Source organism: Mobula hypostoma, chromosome 11, assembly GCF_963921235.1.
Source record: "Mobula hypostoma chromosome 11, sMobHyp1.1, whole genome shotgun sequence".
In the NCBI taxonomy this organism is placed as follows: domain Eukaryota; kingdom Metazoa; phylum Chordata; class Chondrichthyes; order Myliobatiformes; family Myliobatidae; genus Mobula; species Mobula hypostoma.
Window position 1 is genome coordinate 18,092,714 of NC_086107.1, and position 21,797 is coordinate 18,114,510.

General features: G+C 42.1%; 1 protein-coding gene across 2 annotated transcripts in view; it reads left to right on the forward strand.

Annotated features, from left to right (window-relative positions):
* The window catches only part of prmt3 (protein arginine methyltransferase 3), a 287,320-nt gene that overhangs the window by 7,043 nt on the left and 258,480 nt on the right, over positions 1–21,797 (forward strand). For both annotated transcript variants that reach the window (XM_063061730.1, XM_063061729.1), the window contains exons 3-7: positions 10,852–10,934; positions 11,079–11,128; positions 13,557–13,659; positions 17,559–17,730; positions 20,570–20,714. In XM_063061730.1, the coding sequence (XP_062917800.1) occupies positions 10,852–10,934; positions 11,079–11,128; positions 13,557–13,659; positions 17,559–17,730; positions 20,570–20,714 (553 nt within the window). The remainder of the gene's footprint in view (positions 1–10,851; positions 10,935–11,078; positions 11,129–13,556; positions 13,660–17,558; positions 17,731–20,569; positions 20,715–21,797) is intronic.

Here is a 21,797-nt window from a genome sequence, read left to right on the forward strand (position 1 = left end):
GACATCTAAGTCACTGTCCACACCAGCACTTCTCAATGAAACACAATTTAGATATGTTACTTTTTTACTTTTCCTTCTGAAGTGGATAGTTTTACATTTGTTGATGTTATGCTGCATCTGCCATGTTCGTGCCTGTACAGAATCAGAATCAGGTTTAATATCACCAGCATACGTTGTGAAATTTGTTGTTTCGCAGCAACAGTAGATTGCAATACATAATAATAAAATTTAAATTAATACAAGAAGTATATATACAAAAATAAATTAAATGAGTAGTGCAAAAAGAGAGGTGGAAAAATAGTGAGAAAGTGTTCATTGGTTCAATGTCCATTCGGAAGTCTGATGGTGGAGGGGAAGAAGCTGTTCCTGAAATGTTGAGTGTGTGTCATCAGGCTCCTGTACCTCCTCCTTGAGGGTAGCAATGAGAAAAGAGCATGTCCTAGGAGATGGGGGTCGTTAATGCTGGGGGGTGCTGTCTTCGAGGCATCGCCTTTTGAAGCTGTCTTGGATGCTGGGGAGACGAGGGCCCATGGTGGAGCTGACTAAGTTTACAGCTCTCTGCAGTTTTTTCCAATCTGTTGCAGTGGCCCCTCCATATCAGGCAGAGATGTATTCCGTTAGAATGCTCTCCATGGTATATCTGTAGAAATTTGCGAGTATCCTTGGTGACATACCAATTCTCCTCAAACTCCTAATGAAATATAACTGCTGCCGTACCTTCTTTGTGATTGCATTGATCTGTTGGATCCAGGATAGATCGTCAGAGGTGTTGACACCCAGGAACTTGAAACTGCTCACTCTTTTCACTTCTTATTCCTCGATGAGGACTGGTGTGTGTTTCCTTTCCTTACACATTCTGAAGTCCACAATCAAATCTCTGGTCTTCCTGACGATGAGTGCAATGTTGTTTCTGCAATTCTACTCAACCAGCTGTTTTGTCTTGCTTTTGTACGCTTCCTTGTCACCATCTGAAATACTGCCAACGATAGTTGTGTCATCGGCAAATTTAGAGATGGCATTTGAGCTGTGTCTAACCACACAGTCAAGCGTGTAGTAAGAGTAGAGCAGTGAGCTAAGCACGCTGAGGTGTGCCAGTGTTGATTGTCAGCCAGAAGGAGTTGTTTCTGATCTGCACAGACTGTGGTCTCCTGATGAGGAAGTCATCAATCCAGTTTCAGAGGGAGGTACAGAAGCCCAGGTTCTGGAGCTGTTTGACTATAACTGAGGGCATAATTGCGTTGAACGCTGAGCTGTAGTCATAAACAACAGCTTGATGTAGGTATTACTATTGTCCAGGTGGCCCAAGGCTGATGGGAGAGCCAGTGAGATTGTATCCGTTGTAGATCTATTGTGGTGATAGGTAAATTGCAGTGGGTCCAGGTCCTTAATTAGGCAGGGGTTGATTCTAGCTATAACCAACCTCTCAAGCCACTTCACGGTAGATGTCAGTGCCACTGTGTGGTGAGAGTTGCTGAGGCAGCTCATCCTGAACTTCTTGGGCATTGGTATGATTGTCGCCGTTTTGAAGCAGGTGGGAATCTCCGACTGCAGCAGTGAGAGATTGAAGATGTCCTTGAACTCTTCTGCCAGTTGGTTGGCACAGGTTTTCAGAGCCCTACCGGGCAGTCCATCAGGGTCTGATGTCTTGCAAGTGTTCACCCTCTTGAAAGATGCTCTGACCTCGGCCTCCGAGACAGAGGTCACATGGTCACCAGATGCCTCAGGGATATGCGTAGATGTAGTTTTATTCTCCCTTTCAAAGCATACATGAAAGGGGTCGAGCCAGTCTGGGTTTGAAGCATCTTTGCCACTCATGATGTTAGGTTTCGCATTGTAGGAAGTAATGGCCTGCTAACCCTGCCAGAGCTGATGTATATCCAATTCCATCTGTATCTTCAATTGCAATTGTTTTTTCGCTCTTAAGATAGCCTTCTCTGGGTCGTTGCTGGATTTCCTGTCACGTTCTAGTTCATTAGTCTTGAATGCCACAGATCTAGCCCTCAGCAGGCTACAAATCTCTGGTTTCATCCATGGCTCTTGATTTGGGTATGTCCGATGTTCTTGAAGGCACACACACATCCAAACAGGTTTTGATGAAGTTGGTGACAATCAGACTTTAAGATGAATCCCTGAATATTGTTCCGTCCACTGACTCAAAGCAATCCTGTAAGCCAGGTGTCCCCACCCTTTCTCGCACTGCGGACCGGTTTAATATTGACAATATTCTTGCGGACCGGCTGACTGGGGGTGTTCAAGTAGGGTTAAACTCACCTCAACATGTCTTTTACAGATAGGGTTGCCAAGTTTCTCACTCCCAAATAAGGGACAAAAGTAGCAGTCAAATTCTGATGAAGGGTCCCGGCCCGAAACATCGACTGTACCTCTTCTACTCCTCCTATAGATGCTGCCTGGCTTTCTGCGTTCACCAGCATTTTTTGTGTGTGTTGACGGGACACTTGTGTTTACCCCGAGAAAGACTACCGTGACCATGAAGCCTTGTGCGGGCACCTGTGCGTGCATGCGTGACGTGCGCATATGTATACGTGCCAATTTTTTTCTCCACAAATCGGTTTTGGCTTAATCTTCCCGACTACACTGTACATACATTATTTCTACTTTATATAAGCTGTGTATTTATCATATTATTAATGCTTTTACTATATGTTAGAGTTATTTTAGGTTTTATGTGTTATTTGGTATGATTTGGTAGGTTATTTTTTGGGTCTGGGAATGCTCAAAAATTTTTCCCATATAAATTAATGGTAATTGCTTCTTCACTTTATGCCATTTCGGCACGGAAGGTTTCATAGGAAAGCTGTACCGTAGCAGGGGAAATACGGGGCAAGGGCGGTCCTGTATGGGACAAACCAATTTTGCCCAATATACTGGATGTTCCGGCAAATACGGGACAGTTGGGAACATTATGTTCAAGTTCAACAGTGCGTGACAGGGAATGAGGAAAGGTGCAGCTGACTCATATCGTTTCCTCGCGGCCCGGTAGCACATGCTTTGTGGCCTGGTACCGGTCCACGGCCCGGTGGTTGGGGACCACTGTTGTAAGCACTCCTCCACCTCTTTTGTCGAAATCTTCTTGATCCTTACCACTGGTGCTGCAATCTTTAGTCTCCGCCTTTACGCTGGTAGTAGAAGTACAGCCAGGTGATTGGGCTTTCCAAAGTGTGGGCGTGGGATGGTGGCATAACAGTGGTCAATTTTGTTGGCTCCATTGGTTCCACAGATGATATGTTGGTGGTAGTTGTTAAGAGATTTCCTCAAGATGGCCTGGTTGAAATCCCCCACAATGATAAGGAAGGCATCAAGGTGCACAGTTTTAAGCCCGCTGGTTATGTTGCTCAGCTCCTTCAGAACCTGCCTGACGGTGGCCTGAGGTGGAACGTATGCTACCAGGATGATGGCCAAAAACTCCCTTGGCAGATAAAATGGGCAGCATTTGACTGCTAGATGTTCCAGATCAGGTGAGCAGGACTGAGATAGAATTGCCACGTTTGTGCACCACGATGAGTTAGTAATAAAATATACTCTACCTCCTCTGAAATTAAAAGACTGAGCTGTCCTGTCTTTGTGGTGAATGGTGAAGCCATTGAGTTGCAGCATTGCATCCAATATGGCTGGGATGAGCCATGTTTCCATGGAGCAAAGTACAGAGCAGTCCCTGATGTCCCTCTGGTATAGCAATCTTGTTCTGAGGTCTTCAATTTTATTTTCTAGAGACAGTAGATTCGACAGCAGAATAGTTGGGAGTGGAAGTCTAAAGCCTCTGCATTTCAATTGGCAGTGAAACAACAATACAGAGACAAGATTCAGACACAATTTTCCACCAACAACACACACAGCTTATGACAAGGTCTGCACACCATCACAGACTTCAAAGCTAAACGAGTTTCCAACATCGCTGCCCCTCTCCCAGATGAGCTAAATCCTTTTTACACTCGATTCGATATCACCAGTACCGAGTCCCTGAGGAGACCTGCAGGTGATGCGACTGGCAGCTTGGTCATCGCTGAGGCCGAAGTACACAGGTGTTTCCAACAAGTGGACAGTCGCAAAGCCACGGGACCAGACGGCATCTCAGGGCAAGTGCTCAGGATGTGCGCGGCACAACTGGCAGGTGTGTTTACAGACATTTTTACTCTCTTCCTCTCTCAGTGTCCCTGTATCTAAAAAGACATGTCTGAACGACTGGTGTCCTGCTGCACTCACCTCAATAATAAGCAAATGCTTTGAGAAGCTGGTCAAGGACTACCTCTGCAGCATGCTTCCACCCACGCTGGACCCGCTATTGACACAACCGATTAACGGATAACGCAATAGCCACAGCTCTACACACCGTCCTTACGCATCTGGAGAAGAGGGATGCTTATGTGAGAATGCTGTTCTTGGACTACAGTTCACCATTCAACACCATAATTCCCTCCAGGCTTGACAAGAAGCTCAGAGACCTCGGCCTTCACCCTGTCTTGTGTAGCTGGATCCTGGACTTTCTGTCAGATTGCCATCAGGTGGTATGAGTGGGCTCCCTCACCTCTGCCCCTCTCACTCTCAACACAGGTGCCCCTCAGGGCTGTGTTCTAAGCTCCCTCCTTTACTTTCTGTATACCCATGACTGTGTCGCCACCCACAGCTCCAACCTGCTAATTAAATTTGCTGACGACACTACACTGATTGGCCTAATCTCAAATAATAATGAGACAGTTTATAGAGAAGAAGTCATCACCCTGACACAGTGATGTCAAGAAAACAAACTCTCCTTCAGTGTCACTAAAGAAGGGTACTGGCTGTGGACTACAGAAGGAATGGAGACAGGCTAACCCCTATTGACATCAATAGATCTGGGGTTGAGAGGGTGAGTAGCTTTAAATTCCTTGGTATAAACATCACGGAGGATCTCGTGGTCTGTACATACCGGCTGTGTGGTGAAAAGGCACAACAACGCCTCTTTCACCTCAGACGGTTGAGGAAGTTTGGTGTGGGTCCCCAAATTCTAAGAACTTTCTATAGGGACGCAATTGAGAGCATCCTGACTGGCTGCATCACTGCCTGGTATGGGAACTGTACTTTCCTCAATCGCAGGACTCTGCAGAGAGTCGTGCGGACAGCCCAGCGCATCTGTAGATGTGAACTTCCCACTATTCAGGGCATTTACAAAGATAGGTGTGTAAAAAGGGCCTGAGCGATCACTGGTGTCCTGAGTCACCCCAACCACAAACTGTTCCAGCTGCTACCATCCGGGAAATGGTATCGCAGCATAAAGCCAGGACCAACAGGCTCCGGGACAGCTTCTTCCACCAGGTCATCAGACTGCTGAATTCATGCTGACGGAACTGTATTTCTATGTTATATTGACTATCTTGTTGTAAATAATATTTATTATAAATAACTATAATTGCACGTTGTACATATAGACAGAGATGTAACATAAAGACTTTTACTCCTCATGTGTATGAAGGATGTAAGTCAATTCAAAACTTGTCAACTGCTGCAGCTTCACCACTTCCATTTTCTTAAAGGGGAATTGCACTGATGACCTGTGTCTACTGTCCGGGGTTCATCAATTTTCAGTATTGCTAGATTTTTTTAAACATCTTAAGTGATGCTACTTACTGACTCTTTGGATCTAATACTCCCCTTCTTCTGTTTGCTATGATTGTGTTCCTTTTCCTTTTGGAATTATGCAAACTATTATTATAGTTTCTGGATTTTTTTTCTTAAAAAATCCATTACCTATCTTCCGCCTTTGCTTTTAAGAAAATTGTCTCGTCTATCAGAGCCAACTCACTCCTCATACCTCACAACTTTGTTTTGATGTAGGAGCTTAGTTTTGGGTTTGAGTACTTTTCATCTTAATAAAGAATTGTGTCTTGTTATGGTCACTCTTCTGCAATGTACCTCACATGCCAAGATCATTATAGAACCCTTTTTATGTTGCATGACGTCCAGTCCAAGTTCAAACACGTCTCTATTGGTTGTTCAGCATTCAATCATAATATACTCCAGGAGTTACTAATTTGGTTTCACCAGTCTCATCCATAATGCTCTTACTGTATGTATGTACTGTATGTATTTTTATTTTCTGACTGATGCCATCCTTTACATTCCTGATATTATTTGTAGAACTCCAGATTTTACGTCTGTCAGTGACTTCTGACTTGCTCCCAGATTAATTCCTGTTCTGACTTGATATCCTCTCTTCCTATGGCACTGCCTTAATGTTTCACTAAAATAACAAACCAATTTTGTTCATCCTTCCTCTGTGTCATATATCCTTGGATTTTAATTTTTTGGCCTTGGTCATCCAGCAGCCATGAGTCCATGATAATGCGGCTTCTGTTTACACCTGTTAGTGATGCTATGTCATCCACTTTCTGTGCAAGTTTCATGCATTAGATACTGCACCTTTATTGGTATTCCATTTTGAAGATTTTAAAATTTCTAACTTATTCTCGACATGTTGATTTTTTAATTCAGTACAACAGACCTGTTTGTTGTCCTTGTTTTTCTTGGCCAGATTCTATTTATTAGTATGTTATTTTTGTTTGTATGCAGTGTCCCTTCATGATGGGAACGTGTTTCAATTATTTATTTATTTACTTATTTATTGATTAAGTGTGGGCACGTGGACAAGTGGTTAAGGCATTGGACTAACGATCTGAAGATCTGAGTTCGAGCCCCAGCCGAGGCAATGTGTTGTGTCCTTGAGCAAGGCACTTAACCACACATTGTTCTGCGACGACATTGGTGCCAAGCTGTATCGGCCCTTGCCCTTCCCTTGGACAACATTGGCGTCATGGAGAGGGGAGACTTTCAGCATGGGCAACTGCTGGTCTTCCATACAACCTTGCCCAGGCCTGCGCACTGGAGAGTGAAGACTTTCCAGGCGCAGATCCATGGTCTCGCAAGACTAACGGATGCCTTAATTGATTAAGATACAGTGTGGAGTAGGCCCTTCTGGCCTTCCGAGCCACACTGCACAACAACCCTCCAATTTAACCCTTTACAATGACCAATTAACCTACCAACTGGTACGTCTTTGGACTGTCGGAGGAAACTAGAGCACCCAGAGGAAATCCACATGGTCACAGGGAGAACGTACAAACTCCTTACAGGCAGCATCGGGAACTGAACCCCAGGTCACCTATATTGTAAAGCATTGTGCTAACCACTATGCCACCATGCCAACTTTTCTATCTAATCTTAGCCAATTCTATCAGTTTTCCTGCTCCTTGTTTGTCTTCTACAATCCTGATTTCCCTGCAGTGGGGCCCTCTTTTCCTCTTCCATAGTTAATAGATTTGCCATCGTTACTTCTCAGAATCTGAGCCGCTGTTGAAAATTAACTTTCTACTTCCTTTGATCTGTCCTTCATTTTGTTGAATTTAGCCCGTTTGAAATTACATATTTTGCTCTTGTCTTAATTACTTCTCTCTCCTGTATTGTTAAAGATAATTATTTTGTTCCCCTGGCGTTCTGTAATTTCCATCTGTTGTACATTTTCTGGGTCATTAACACATCCTAGAGCAAGGTGATCACTGTCTCTTCTGGCTTCCTTGATGTAGTGGCAGAAGTGAAACATGTCTATCCCTCGAAGCGGTCAGGTATTACAATTCCCTATTGTGACTGTGAATCACTTTGAAATTCTGCCCACATGTTTGGATGATGGATCCTCCACTTAAATAAATCCTCTCCAGTTCATCATCTATACTTGCAGTGTTAGTTCACACTTCGTAAGCACTGGAGATTCCAGTTACAGAGTAGTTGCTATCTTTGACCATTGGTCATTTTTTTTTCCAGTTTTTTGTGCAAGCTAGCTATCATGAGCATTTTAATTATACCAGCATCTTCAGCACTCTGGAGCATTACACTGCAAGTTTCTGGTGCCCTTTTCTGTGAGCAAGTGATTTTACACCCCTTTGTGTCTCAAGTTCTTGCATCAGAGTCTCAGTCAGGCTTTTATCAGTGGCATATGTCATGAAATTTGTTGTTTTGCGGCAGCAGTGCATGATGTGAAAATTATTGTAAGTTTTAATAAATAACTGAATGGTGCAAAGTGTGAGTTAGTGTTCATGGACCATTCAGAAATCTGATGTTGGAAGGGAAGACGCTGTTTTTAAAATATTGACTGTGGGTTTTCAGGCTGTTTTACCCTCTCCCTGATGGTAGTAATAAGAAAAGGGCATGCCTAATTTTGGTTCTGATTCCGATGTCCCGGATGGTGAGGATCTTTTATGATAGTTGTTGGCGTTTGAAGATGTTCTTTGGGGCGGGGAGGGTTGTGCCCATGATAGGTTTGCCTAAATCTACAGCCCTCTGCAGTGTCTTTTAATGCTGCACATTGGAGGCGTTATACCAGGTGTTGATGCAACCAGTGAGAATGACCTCCACAGTACAGAGCAGGAATTTGCTAGTCTATGGTGACAAACCAAATGTTCTCAAGTTCCGAATGAAGAATAGCCTTTGGCGTGCCTCCTTGGTGATTGTATCAATGTGTTGGCCTCAGGTTAGATCCCCTGAGATGCTGATTTCCCTTATTGGAGGACAATGTTTCTCTGCTATGTCTGCTCAAATAACTTCAATGTTTTAAGTACCTTAAACTTCTATACTTTTTTTTCCATAATAAAGAATGATATAATCTGTCTTTATAATCTACTCTCTCCTTTCCCACTTTATTTTAGTAAATCTATTCCCTCTTTACTTTGATGCTAGTGAGTATTCTTCTCATGTTAGAACTCCACAATGCTCCACCGAGCTATTCAGCTCATCCTTTTTCCCTCCGTTTGATCTTTAACCCACTTGTGATAAAGACCAGCATCACGTTAGTTTACAAAAGCAAATTTCTGCAGATGCTGGAAATCTAAAATAGAAACAGAGGCTGTGAGGAATGTTCAGCAGGCCAGGCAAAGAGAGAATTGCTTCAGGCTGATGATTTTTCAGAACAGCAAGCAATTACAGATGAAGAACGGTTCAAAGTGCAGGAAAAGTTGTGGAGAAGGGGGCAGAGAACTTGAGAAAAAATATTTTACAGGTTAGTAGGCAGGGGATGTATATTTGTACAAAACATTGGTTCAACTATGTTTGTAATATTTTGTATAGTTCTGGTTGCCACAATATAGGAATGAAGAGGTTGCAATGTAGAGAGTGCAGAGGAAATTCACCAGGATGTTGCCTGAAATGAATGGTTGTAATTATGAGGAGAGATTATATTGGCTGGCTTTATTTTCATGTTCTGGAGAACGAGGAGCCAACTGTAGAAGTTTATAAAATTATTAAGGGCATAGATAGCATAGTCAAAATCTTTTTCCCACAGCAGGGTATTCTCAAACCAGAGGGCACTGCTTTAAGATGAAAGGGGATACATTTAAAGGAAATTTGATGACTTTTTTTTTTACACAGTACAGTGCAGTGGAATTAGTTGCCAGAGGTGGTGGTCAAGAACGAATCAATCACAGTGTTTGCTGGGTGCTTAGGAAAGGCATTTTGGGATATGTTTGGGGGGAGATCTAAATAGAAGACGAGAGAAATCTGAAATTACCAGAAAAGAAGGGAAAAATGTATTTGGTGGAAATGTGAGATTATAAATATTGTTAGAAATAGCTGAACTAATTGTTGATTGAAGAAGTTGTAATGTGCCTTGTTTAAAAATAAATATTGTTCCTTGAGCTTCTTCTGGGCTATGCTATAACTGTGTAGGAACCAACAACAGAGTGGGAATGGGATGGAGAATTCAGCTCATGCTCACACTTCCAGGCTCAAAGCAAAAGCTTTGTAAAGCAGAAGAGACCAGCCCTTTTCTTTTTGTCTCTGCCAATCTTTTTCTACAGCTTTGAAAAGGCATTGATCCGAAACAGAGGAAAAGATTCAATATGTCCTCGGAACCTCCCTATGACACCTTCTCTATCCCTACCCCCCTGCCCCACAAATTGCTGGGAATCCTCAGGCCATGAACACTCAAAATGGAGAAGGAGGTTTTGGATGGAATTTCATCATAATCTATGTGTTAAGAGCACAAGGAAGCCTAGCAGAAAAAAACAGCTTCCAAACTATTCACCCAGCTGCCTTACCGAATACCCTTTGTCTCTTCAGTAGGTCTTGCACTGGCCTCATCAATCACCTCAGGCCCCACACAACTGGAGTGGATGCAGGTCGTCCTCCATCCGTCCTTGAGAAAGAGACAAAAGTTTCATGGACAATTGCCAGCAAGGAACTCTTTGTGGGTTAGCTCATCTTTGAGTTCATATCTGTATGTTGAAATCAGAGATGGGCTGGAGGTCATTCTGGGCTCCCCACTGAGCCCAGTGACAACATAACATGAAGTGGAACCATGCCAAATGCACATCGTATCTAGCTCCTTAGCCATGGAAAATACAAATAGCACAACCCCATTTTTTGAATGGGGTAATTGAACCCAATGAAAAAAGTATTTGTATTTTATATTTTTATTTTAATATTTTGAATTCATTTCTAAGACACCACAGTGCTATAGCATTATTTATTATTTTAATTTAAGTCTATTTGAACTGTTTACAAGATCTTAGAGGAACACTGATACAGGCCAGCCTGGTCAACCTTTAAATCAGAATGTTGGCAGTGAGTTTGGGTGATATTGACATTTAATGGAGCTGTTAACCTCTGTTTTGAGAGTTTAATATAAAAACTCGGTGACTGAGTCATAGAGCACTGCAGCACAGAACTGGGCCCTTTGGTCCTTTGGCCCATCCACTCCGTGCTGAACTGTTATTCTGCCTGGTCCAATGAACCCACATCTGGACCATAGCTCTCCACGTACTTATCCAAACTTCTCTTAATTGCATTGGTTTTAATTTCTTCCATGTACAGATTGTTCTGCTCCACGCAAGATACATTTTCTCACTGTACATCAGAGCATCAATTTGACATTAACCAAATGGTCCACAAACATGGTAAGTCAATATTCATTCTTGCTACTCAAGCCCTCATGACACCCAGTTTACTCACGTGGTTTGCAACACAAAATTTTTTACTTCCAATATTTTCGTTTATTGTTATTAACAAAAAGTTAACTTGTTTTTCCTTTGTTTTTGTAGGTCTTGATTGTTATCAGTATATCAAGCTTGTCAATTTTATTAGAATCACAGTAAGTTTAATGAAATTAAATTTCTGCCAATTTCTCTTTCTTGTTAATCTCAGAATTTAATTTTCTGGGTCAGTCCTTGTAGTCTTTTGTACAAGTTCACTGTGATACAGTTCATGGAGAATCACATAAAACTTGACTTTAGTTGAACACAATTCCAAAATTTGAACACATTTCCAAAAATGGTCAATGACTGTTTGGATACTTGGGGACATGACAGCAACTCAATGCATAAAGACTTGCAGACATGGTCAGGAGGTTCAGTTGTTGTTCAGACCAAACATCAGAATGGTTAAGAAATGTGATCTAATTGACTTTGACCATAGATTGATTGTTGGTGCCAGATGGGGTGGTTTGTGTATCACAGAAACTACTGATCTAGGATTTAAATGGACAATAATGTGAAGAGTTAACAGAGAATGGTGTGAAAAACAAGAAACATCCAGTGAGCGGCAGTTCTATGGTTGAAAATGTGTTATTAATGAGGGAGGTCAGAGGAGAATGGGGGCAGATTAATTCAAGCTGATGGAAAGTGATAGTAACTCAGGTAACCACACAATACAACAGTGGTGTGCAGAAGAACATCTCTGAGCGCACAACACGTTGAACCTTGAAGTAGATGGGCTATGTGAGCAGAAGACCACAAACATACACTCAGTGGCCACTTTATTAGGGGCAGGAGGTACCTGATAAAGTCACCACTGAATGTATATAGAACTAGGTAGAGTAATCGAACTGCACAACATGGAAACAGGCCCTTTGACGCACCTCATCTACACTGACCAAATTGTCTAACTGAGCTAGTGTTATTTGTCTGTGTTTGGCACATATCCCACTAAACCTTTCCTTTCCTGTTCATGTAACCATCCAAATGTGTTTTAAATCTTGTAATTGTACAGTACATCTCTCAACCACTTCCTCTGGTAACTCCTTCCATGTTTCTCTGTGTGGAAAAGGTTGCCCTTTTCGGGTTCCTTTTTCATCTTTCCCCTCTCACTTTATGCCCCTTTGGATTTTCACCTTATTTATGCCCCTCATTATAAACTGCTTTAAGGTCACATCTCGGCTTCCTCTGCCCTTGTAGGGAAAAAAAAAGTCCTAGCCTATCCAGCTGTTCTTTATAACCCAAGCCCTTTTGTTCTGGAAACATCTTCATAAATCTGTTTTGCACTCTTTCCAGTTTAATGACATCCTTCCTATAGCAAGGTGACTAGAACTGCACATCGTACTCCATCTTAATTTTAATGATCTCTTGGTACAAATCACTCACCAGTTCATTTTGAACCTAATCCTACAATTTAAACTGTACAGTGGGCCAGACAGAGCTTAATGTGACCTTGCCTTCGTCCCTTTCACATTCCAACAGCTCTCTAACCTTTTGCAGCCTGCTGGCCAAATGCCCTGCTCATTCACAGCCATCCCAAGAAGCAGAGTGACCCCCTAAGCATTGCCTGGACCTTAGATGGCACACGCTGAAGCCTCACCTCCAGAATGCCTTTATAGTCATTTCAAAGCCCATGTGATAAAAGCCTTTATTGAATTCGAAATATTGCAGAATATTGGTAGATTGGGTTGGCTATTTGGAAGTTTGGTTGATCGCCGAGCTTGGCAAAATGTTTGTAGATGTTTCAGCTCCAGTCAAGAAGCCATCATCAGTGCGCAGCTGAGGGTGTTGTCCCCTCAGAATCCTGGCTTATACACTCCTCCGGGGTCCAATGGATATTGATTAGATGTCGCGATGTGGTTGGCTTGTTCAAAACACCATAAACAGTTTAGCAGTAGAAGATTCTGATTGTCCAGCTTTAAGGGAAGTCCATTGAAAGTGCTTGCTTCGCTGTCCAGATCCTAAGATTACTGAGGTCCTAAGATTGATGAGGTTGTTTCTCTTTTCTCCGTAAGGGTTCATATACGGATCTATGTCAATACGTTCGTTGATGGATCCTTCTATAGAGAGCCATGCTTGGAGAAATTCTCATTCTTTTCTTGTTCTTGCTTAAGCCAAGACTCTGACTGTCGTCCAGTTGAATAGGTGTCCTTATTCATCTTCATGAGCTGATACTAGTGAAAGTGCGTGGTGCCTTCTGTTTGCTAGCTCTCACTCGTGTAGCCTTTTTAGATGTTTTTCTAAATGTCTTGCATAAAAAAAAGCTTTAATTGATTAAAAATTAAACATTATTATGGAAGTATCTGGATGGTTTTGATAATAAATTGTCTTTAATACTGCCTTTCTGTTTCAAACTGTACATTTTTATTGTTGCCCTGTGGTGAGAAGAAAATTGAAAAATAACTTTATAAGGGGAAATCACTGCGCAGAATTGAGTTAGGATGTCAAGTGTGAAGTTTAATTTAAACTGAGAAATACCTTTTGAGAATTTTACAATGCACTCGATAAAATAAAGCACAAAGAAAATAATACTTTGGTTTTACGCAGAAACCTTCGGCAGAATTTTTTCAGTCAATTCATGGTGAAGCCCCCTGGGATAAAGAAGAATATATGAAACCATCTTGCACTGAGGACCCATTACTCCAGTTTGGTTTGTTATATTTTTCTTATTTTGAATTACAGTGAAATTGTCTTTGATATGTAATGCCTCTCAATTGCAGAAGCTTTAGATTTTGTTATGAGTGGCCGAATTAAAAAATCAGTCGGAATAGATCGACGTATAAACCCGTGGTTAGTAAGCAATTCTTTGTGAAAGATGTTTTGTAAAACTTAATAGATCCCTGTTGATGGCTGATCTGTGCTTTGGTGGACAAAGTAAGCACCCATTTTACCGGCGCTTGAAAGACAAATCCCGGTTGCTTAGTATAGAGTAACGCACACAAAATGCTGGAGGAGCTCAACAGATCAGGCACTGTCTGTGGATAAGAATAAACTGTCGATGTTTTGGTCTGAGACCCTTCATCGGGACTGGAATGGAAGGGGGAATAGGTCAGAATAAGAAGGTAGAAGAGGGGAAGAGTGAGAGGTGAAACCAGGTGTGAGGAAGCGGGGGGGGGGGTGTTGGGGAATGAAGTAAGAAGCCGGGAGGTGATAGGTGGAATAGGTAAAGGCCTGAAGAAGAATGAATCTGACAGGAGAGGAGAGTGGAGCATATGAGGAAGGGAAGGAGCAGGAGCACCAGAGGGACGTGATAGGCAGGTGAGGAGATGAGAAGAAATAAGAGGGGAGTCAGATGGGGAATGGAAGAAGAGAGAGGAATTACTGGAAGTTAGAGAAATCAATGTTTCAGGTTCCTGGTTGTCAACATCTCTGAAGATCTACCCTGAGCCCAACGTATTGTTGCAATTATAGAGAAGGCAGGGCAGCAGCTATATTTAATTAAAAGTTTGAGGAGATTTGATATCCACCAAATACTCTAGCAAATTTCTTCATCTGTACCATGGAGGGCATTCTAACTGGTTACGTTACCTTCCAGTATGGAGTGGCCACTGCACAGGATCTGAACAAGTTGAGTAGTTGCAAACTTAGCCAGCTCCATCGTGGGGACTAACCTCCCCAGGATCGAGGACATCTTCAAAGGGTGATGCCTCAGAAAGGTGACATCCATCGTTAAGAACCCCCTTCACCCAGGACATACCCTCTTATTGCTCCTATCAAGGAGGAGGTACAGGAGCCTGAAGACACACACTCAGCGTTTTAGGAATAGCTTGTTCCCCTCAGCCATCAGATTTCTGAATGGACCTTAAAACCATGTGTACTCCCGCACTATTTTTTCACTCTTTCGCACTACTTATTTAATTAGTTTTAAATTAACAGAATATGAGGTGTTGCCCCTCCAACGGGAGAGTGGCCTCAACACTAGAGGCCATGGACTGACATGAGAATAGATTTAAGTTTATGTAAGTACAGAATATTATGGGGCAAAGAGAGCATAAAAGATTTTAGTGAGCTGATGATTGAGTTGGAGAGAAACTATTTCAGTGGCCAGAGAAGTACAAGGAATAATAACTACAATGTTAGAGCTGGGAGAATTGGTTGTGATGGCAAAAACACTTGCTTGCACAGTGGAGAGCAGGCACCATAAAATGTCTCTCCCAAAAAGCTGTGAGTTTTGTAGAAAGTTGAGAACTTCAATTTAACAAAAAATGATATGGTTACTAAGGTTGCTTGCCATGCTCACCTTCAGTTTCTGAGCTAAGATAATTTCATAATTTGCTGCAACCCATCTCTCACTAAAGTGCTCATCAGCCCAGACACTGAGTGATGCCGACATAAGGCTACGGACAAAATACGCATCACCAGTTTTCACAGATGCGGGCTAATGGCCTGTTGGCCTCAAGTCAACGTGCATCTGCCCTAGAGCCATGCTGTGCATTCCAACATGATCCCGTGTGTAGGCTTGTGCTGGGAGGCTCTTGGTGTGCTGTTTTGCTCCACAGATGATGCTTAACCTACTGAGTCCCCCCAGCATTATGTTTTCGAGAGTCATGTAAGGGATCTCCCCCTCCCGCTCCCATTCCTTGGAGCAACAATCTGTTGGAGGTGAAGGAGTATCTGTGACCCACAGCACACAGAGATGCTACTTGAGCTGCTTGTTGTTGATTTAAGTTGCCGGGCAGCTGGGCACACTTTTAACATGAAGGGGCTCAGACTTCATGCCAGGGAATGTAAACAAACTGCAGCTGTGCCCTTTTAACGCTTGGAATCTGATGGATGATTTTGAGATCACTTTCAGTGTCTTGTGCTTAATTTCATGTGTTTGAGCTCTTGGTGTTATTTATTGTGGCTTAACATAAAATATTGTCGTGCTAGCGCTTGCCTTGAGCTGAGCCAGACAAAGAAATGAGAATTTGACTCCTTTTCCACTAACACCTCCAAACTCCTCTTTGATTTAGTGTATTTGTGAGCACATTTTTGAGTAGATCGAACATTATGTCAGAATGTAATAACTTTTCATGTGTACACATGGACTAGACAAGTAGTCTGGAACATCCAGTTACCACACTGAATATAACTGCATCATCCACTAACTGTGGTGGGTAAATCTCATTTGTGAAATTGTTGTTAATTATCTAATTTGGATTTCTGCCCCATGTTACAGAATTATAAGAGGGGACCAATTGTTCCATCAAATCAGAATCATCTACTACATGGTGCAGTCCAGCTGGTGTTCTTCTCCTGATGTCTCTCCCCATAATATGCACATTCTCTCTTTTCAGTTACAGTGGAGGAAAGTGTATAGTCATGCACTTTGGTAGAAAGGTGTGGACTATTTTCTAAATGGGGAGCAAATTCAGAAATCAGAGATGCAAAGGGACTTTGGAGTCCTTGTGCAGCATTCCCTATGGGTTGACTTTCAGGTTGAGTCAGTGGTGAAGAAGGCAAACGCAGTGTTAACATTTGTTTCGAGAGGACTGGAATATAAAAACAAGGATGTAATGCTGAGGTTTAATAAGGCATTGGTCAGACCACACTTGTAGTATTGTGAGCAGTTTTGGGCCCTTTAATCTCGGAAAGGATGTGCTAGCATTGGAAAGGGTCCAGAGGATGTTCACGAGATTAATCCCAAGATTGAAAGGGTTAATGTATAAAGAGTGTTGGCTCTTCGTAGAGTTTAGAAAAATTGGTGGGGGAGGGGTTCTCATTGAAACTTATAAAATACTGAAAGGCCTTGATAGGGTGGATATGGAGAGGATGTTTCCTATAGTGGGGTGTCTAGGACCAGAGGGCACAGCCTCAAAATATAAGAACATAACTTTACAACAGCAATGAGGAGGAGTTTCCTTAGGTAAAAGATGGTGAATTTGTGGAATTCATTTCTACAGACAGCTGTGGAGATCAAGTCTTGGGGTATATTTAAAGTGGAGGTTGATAGGTTCTTGATTAGCAAGGGCATCGAAAGTTACAAGGAGAAGGCAGGAGAGTGGGGTTAGAGTGAAATTAAATCGTCCATGATCAATGGGACAGATGACCTGATTCTGCTTGTATGCCTTATGATCCTACGGACATGTCCCACTGATGATGGAAACAAACCAAGTTTCATGCAAAATGGTAGTGAAATTTAATGCAAAATGCATCAAGAAATATGAGGGAAAGAATATGTGGTTAAAATGGACGATCAATCATGATTGTCCTGAATGGTGGAACAAGCTTGATGGACTGAATAGCCTACCACCGGCTCTTGTACTCCAGTGGAATTTCCATTTACAGGGAATCAAAGTTATGAGTTGGTGAAGTGGAGCAGGTGCCAACATCAGATCTGACTGATCATGTTGGATGGTGGAATAGCTCAAAGGATTGTATGGTTTCTCTTTCCTATAAATTTGACAGGATCAAAAGTTTTAATTTGAATCTGTTCAGTTGTCAGTACTGCAGTCCCTTGAGGTTGTAATCCAGACTTCTGGGGGACGGGAGGTGGACCCAGTCATTTAGCTTCTGCTGTAATGGTGGCTGTTGAGCATCTTATCTCATTAGGTATTGTCTTCACAGATGTCGATGAGATCTGGGAGCACATGGTGGTGAAGCCATGTCCATCTGAGCAAACTAATGATCCAGGCCAGGTCCAAGCCTTCCACCTCCAAAGCTTGGCGGAGGCAGAGAGGAGGGCCGAGAAAGCTGAAGCAGCTGCTGAAAGGATCATGGAAGACTTCCAAAAATTAAGGTACAGGAGATTTTCTAGAACCCTTCTGAAAAATATACAGGCAGTGAATGCAGAGAGCTGCAACAGACAGATGATCAAGAGTCTAGACTTGTGGTTCAGTTGAGCTACAGGTATATTTAATGAAATATTCATGTTAATTAATTTTGTCTTTGCTTATAGGGTAACTGCACTGAGTAGACAAAGTCAAATCTGTATTTACATTTAATCTACGGACAGCTTTATTTTCATGTTAATCTGTTCTCTCGGAAGAATAATTGTTGCATAAGATATTCCAAACATTTATCGACACCAAATATTATTAGTTGATGCTTTATAAATAATGAAACTAGTAGGCTGAATTTCTCCTACCTTTTTCTTCATATAGATCTTTGATTTAGTTCAAACTATTCTGTGCAGTTTAGAGCTTCATCATTCAATTGTGGTATTGACATGGTTGAGAAGCTTTTAATGATTCAAGAGTTCACTTGATGGTTGTAGCTTTTTCAATGTCAGTCGAACAAAAGCCTGTAAAAAGCATTCAGTTCTCCTCTCTTAAACCTGTCAGATGCAGTAAAAGTGATATGTTGGCCATAAGCTTTGTTGCCAACCAGTTATTCCTGTTGGAAGGTAGATTCAGATTCTGATTTATTTATTACATGTACATCAAAACATGCAGTGAAATGCACGTATGTTCCAGAGGCATGTGAGCAAATTGCTGGAATAAAGACGGTGTTGGATTTGGCTGTGAGGAGTGCCTGTACTCAAGGCTTCTGAATGCAAATTGGTCCTTTTAGCTGAAGAATCAGAAAGCAATAGTGTAGATGACACTCTGCTGCGTGTGAGAACCAATAGAGACAGATAGTTGAAAACGGATGGGAGGACTTTCATCTTGTCTTCATTTAGAAAACTTGATTCAAGTAATATAAGGTGTTTAAAAACTTATCAAAGAATACTGTATCTCTTAAGACATAAAGATGTCAAAAGTGATTCAGATAAAATTTTATGATACAAGGGAGATAGAATAGAAAAGTATTGTGGGTATTGGAAATGTAAATAAAAGCAGTCATGGTTGGAAATACTTAGCAGGCCAGGGGGCTTGTGCAGATTGGTTGATATTCCAGGTAATTGACCTTTGATCAGAACATGTATAGATGCTCGAATGCAATGTGAAACAGTGTGGTTCTTGTCTTTCTGGGATCAAGGAATGTCACATCAAGATATTTAACTAGTTAACTTCTGAGGTTCCATGGCACACCGTTTACAGAACAACACTAGAACGTAGAACACAGCACTGTTGTAGGCCCTTTGATCTATGGTGAGCTGACCCTTTAACTGACTCCAGGATCAATCTAACCCTTCCCTCACACATAGTCCTCCATTTTTCTTTCATCCATGTGCCTATCTAAGAGTCTCTTAATTGTCCCTAATGTATCTGGCTGTATCACCAGAGCAGGGGGTTTGTCTCCAGTGGCCCAAGCAATAGGTATCTCTTAAAAAGAAACAACTGTAAACAAATATTTGGTCTTTATGACAATGTAGTATGTGGAAGACAACAGTGTGCAAATTGGCAGTCATGTTTCCTGCATTTCAACAGAGATCAAACTTCCAGAAGTTCCTTTGTTGGCAATAAAATGTGTGAGTAATGAAAGTCCCTTAATGTTCTCAGATGTCCTGTCCAACTCTCTATGGAGTGAATATGCTCCGAATACAGATGCAAGTGACTGCAGATGCTACTATCCAGAACAGCAGCCTGCTGGAAGAACTCAGCAGGTTGATGAGTATCTGTGGAGGAAGGGAATTAATCAGCTTTTCGGGTTGAAATAATGCTGAAAGTCTGAATGGTCGTGCATTCAAGATTCTTAATGAAATGGATCCTGTGTTTCTGGAAAGGTCACTCAGTTTTCATGAGAAACCTTTTATTATAGTATGTATTTGCACATAGGTTGTACAAATAACATCTGAATAGTACATCATTGTTATAATTAGATGCCGTGGGAGATCCATGACCATGATTGTTCTTGGCAGTTTTTTCTACAGAAGTGATTTGTCATTGCCTTCTGGGCAGTGTCTTTACAAGACAGGTGACCCCAGCCATTATCAATACTCTTCAGAGATTGTCTGCCTGGCGTCAGTGGTCGCATAACCAGGACTTGTGATATGCACCAGCTGCTCGTAGGACCATCCACAATCTGCTGCCATGGCTTCGCATGACCCTGATTGCCGGGGCGGGGCAGGGGTGGTGGTGGGGACTCAAGTAGGTTCTTCCCGCACCTTGGTTGCTTGTTTGTAAGTGCATACCATGTACACTGTTCATTCCCAAATTTTGGAATTCCCAAAATCAAGGCGTCTTGGCTGAAGATCAACCACTATCACTGCCAGCCTTTTCTCTCCAAAACCCGTACAGTTGTAATTTTGCAAGGGAACTGCTAAATTGTGTCTCTCTTGTGACTGTCGCCTCTTGTAAGCCCTGCTTGCAAGGTTAAAATGGAATCTATCATTACATTTGCATAACACCCTTGCCCGCTTGTAGATGAAGATGTTCTTTCATTCTTTCCCTCAAATTAAATACTTATGGCAAGAAAACTTGTATGAGACTTTACGTTGCAACTGTGTTAAAAAGCAGCTGTTGCAATGTCATGAGAAATCTTTGAACAGCTGCTTTTCTTGCAGATAAAGATTTGCAAATCCTTTGTGCTGCAATCCTGTGGGCCAAATAATAATTGCTTCTGAAATCTGTAATTTAGTTTGTAAGGCAGCAGAGGGAGTCAGAGCATTAAAAGGCTTTGAAGTCTATTGGAAAATTCCATTGTTGTAGTTCTCAGTGAGTGTGCCTCAAGGGTGTGTTTTAAATTGATTACAGACAATATGTGCAGGATCTCGTGATAAATGTGGATGCCAGAACTGGTACATCAAATGCAAATGCAATAGCAGACCTGCAGGAAGAAGAGGAAAGTGTCTACTTCAGTTCTTACGGGCATTATGGCATACACGAAGAGATGCTGAAGGTGAGGTTACGAGCCTATAAGGTTACAACTTCATGGTGAAGTGATTTTTTTTTTGTCCTGCTTTTGCTTTCATTATCCCTTCCAAGAATCTGTCTTTGTTATTCCTTTGTAGTCCTTTTCCAAAGTGTCTTTGAACCTTAATGTTTCAGATTTAGCTCCGGATGTTTGGTGAGAATGAATGATCACTATCATGGGGTTGTAGGGAGTAATTGAAGCATTAGGTGGAAGCTACTGGAAATCTGAAATGATTGCAGGAAATGCCAAAAATACTTGGCAGGTCAGGCAGCATCCACAGAGATAGAAACTGGTTATTAGTTTGGATCAGTGGTCAGATTCACTTATAAATACTCTATTTTTTTTGGTTCTTATCAGGAATAGGTCTTATTGTTTATTAAAGTGGAAATCACAATTACTTATTTTTGTTTAGAGATAGAGCATGGTAACAAGCCCTCCGGCCCAGTGAACCCGTGCCACCCTGTTACACCCATGGGACCATTTAAACTACCAACCTGTATGTCTTTGGGATGTGGGGGGAAGTTAGAGCATCTTTAGGAAACCCACATGGCTATGGGGAGAATTTACAAGCGTCGCTGCACCTCAGGTGCCAATTATCCTAAATAAATTTTGATATTCCCATTTTCCAGCCTAATTATATCATGAAATGGAGCAGAGTATTTGCAGAAAGATTTGGTGAAGAGTTGCATTTCTTATATTAATGCATTGTCCAACTTCTGGTCGGAAGGGGACAGGAGGAAGCATTAAGTACAGAAAATATATGATCGCCGGCTTCTTACTTTATCTCCCCCCTTCCCCCAGCCACCCACCATTCCCTGACCTGGTTTCACATATCACCTTCTAGCTTGCAACACACATCAAAGTTGCTGGTGAACGCAGCAGGTCAGGCAGCACCTTTAGGAAGAGGTACAGTCGACGTTTCAGGCCGGGACCCTTCGTCAGGACTGGGTTAGTTAGTCGTTCGTCCTAACGAAGGGTCCCGGCCTGAAACATCGGCTGTACCTCTTCCTAGAGATCTGCCTGACCTGCTGCGTTCACCAGCAACTTTGATGTGTGTTGCTTGAATTT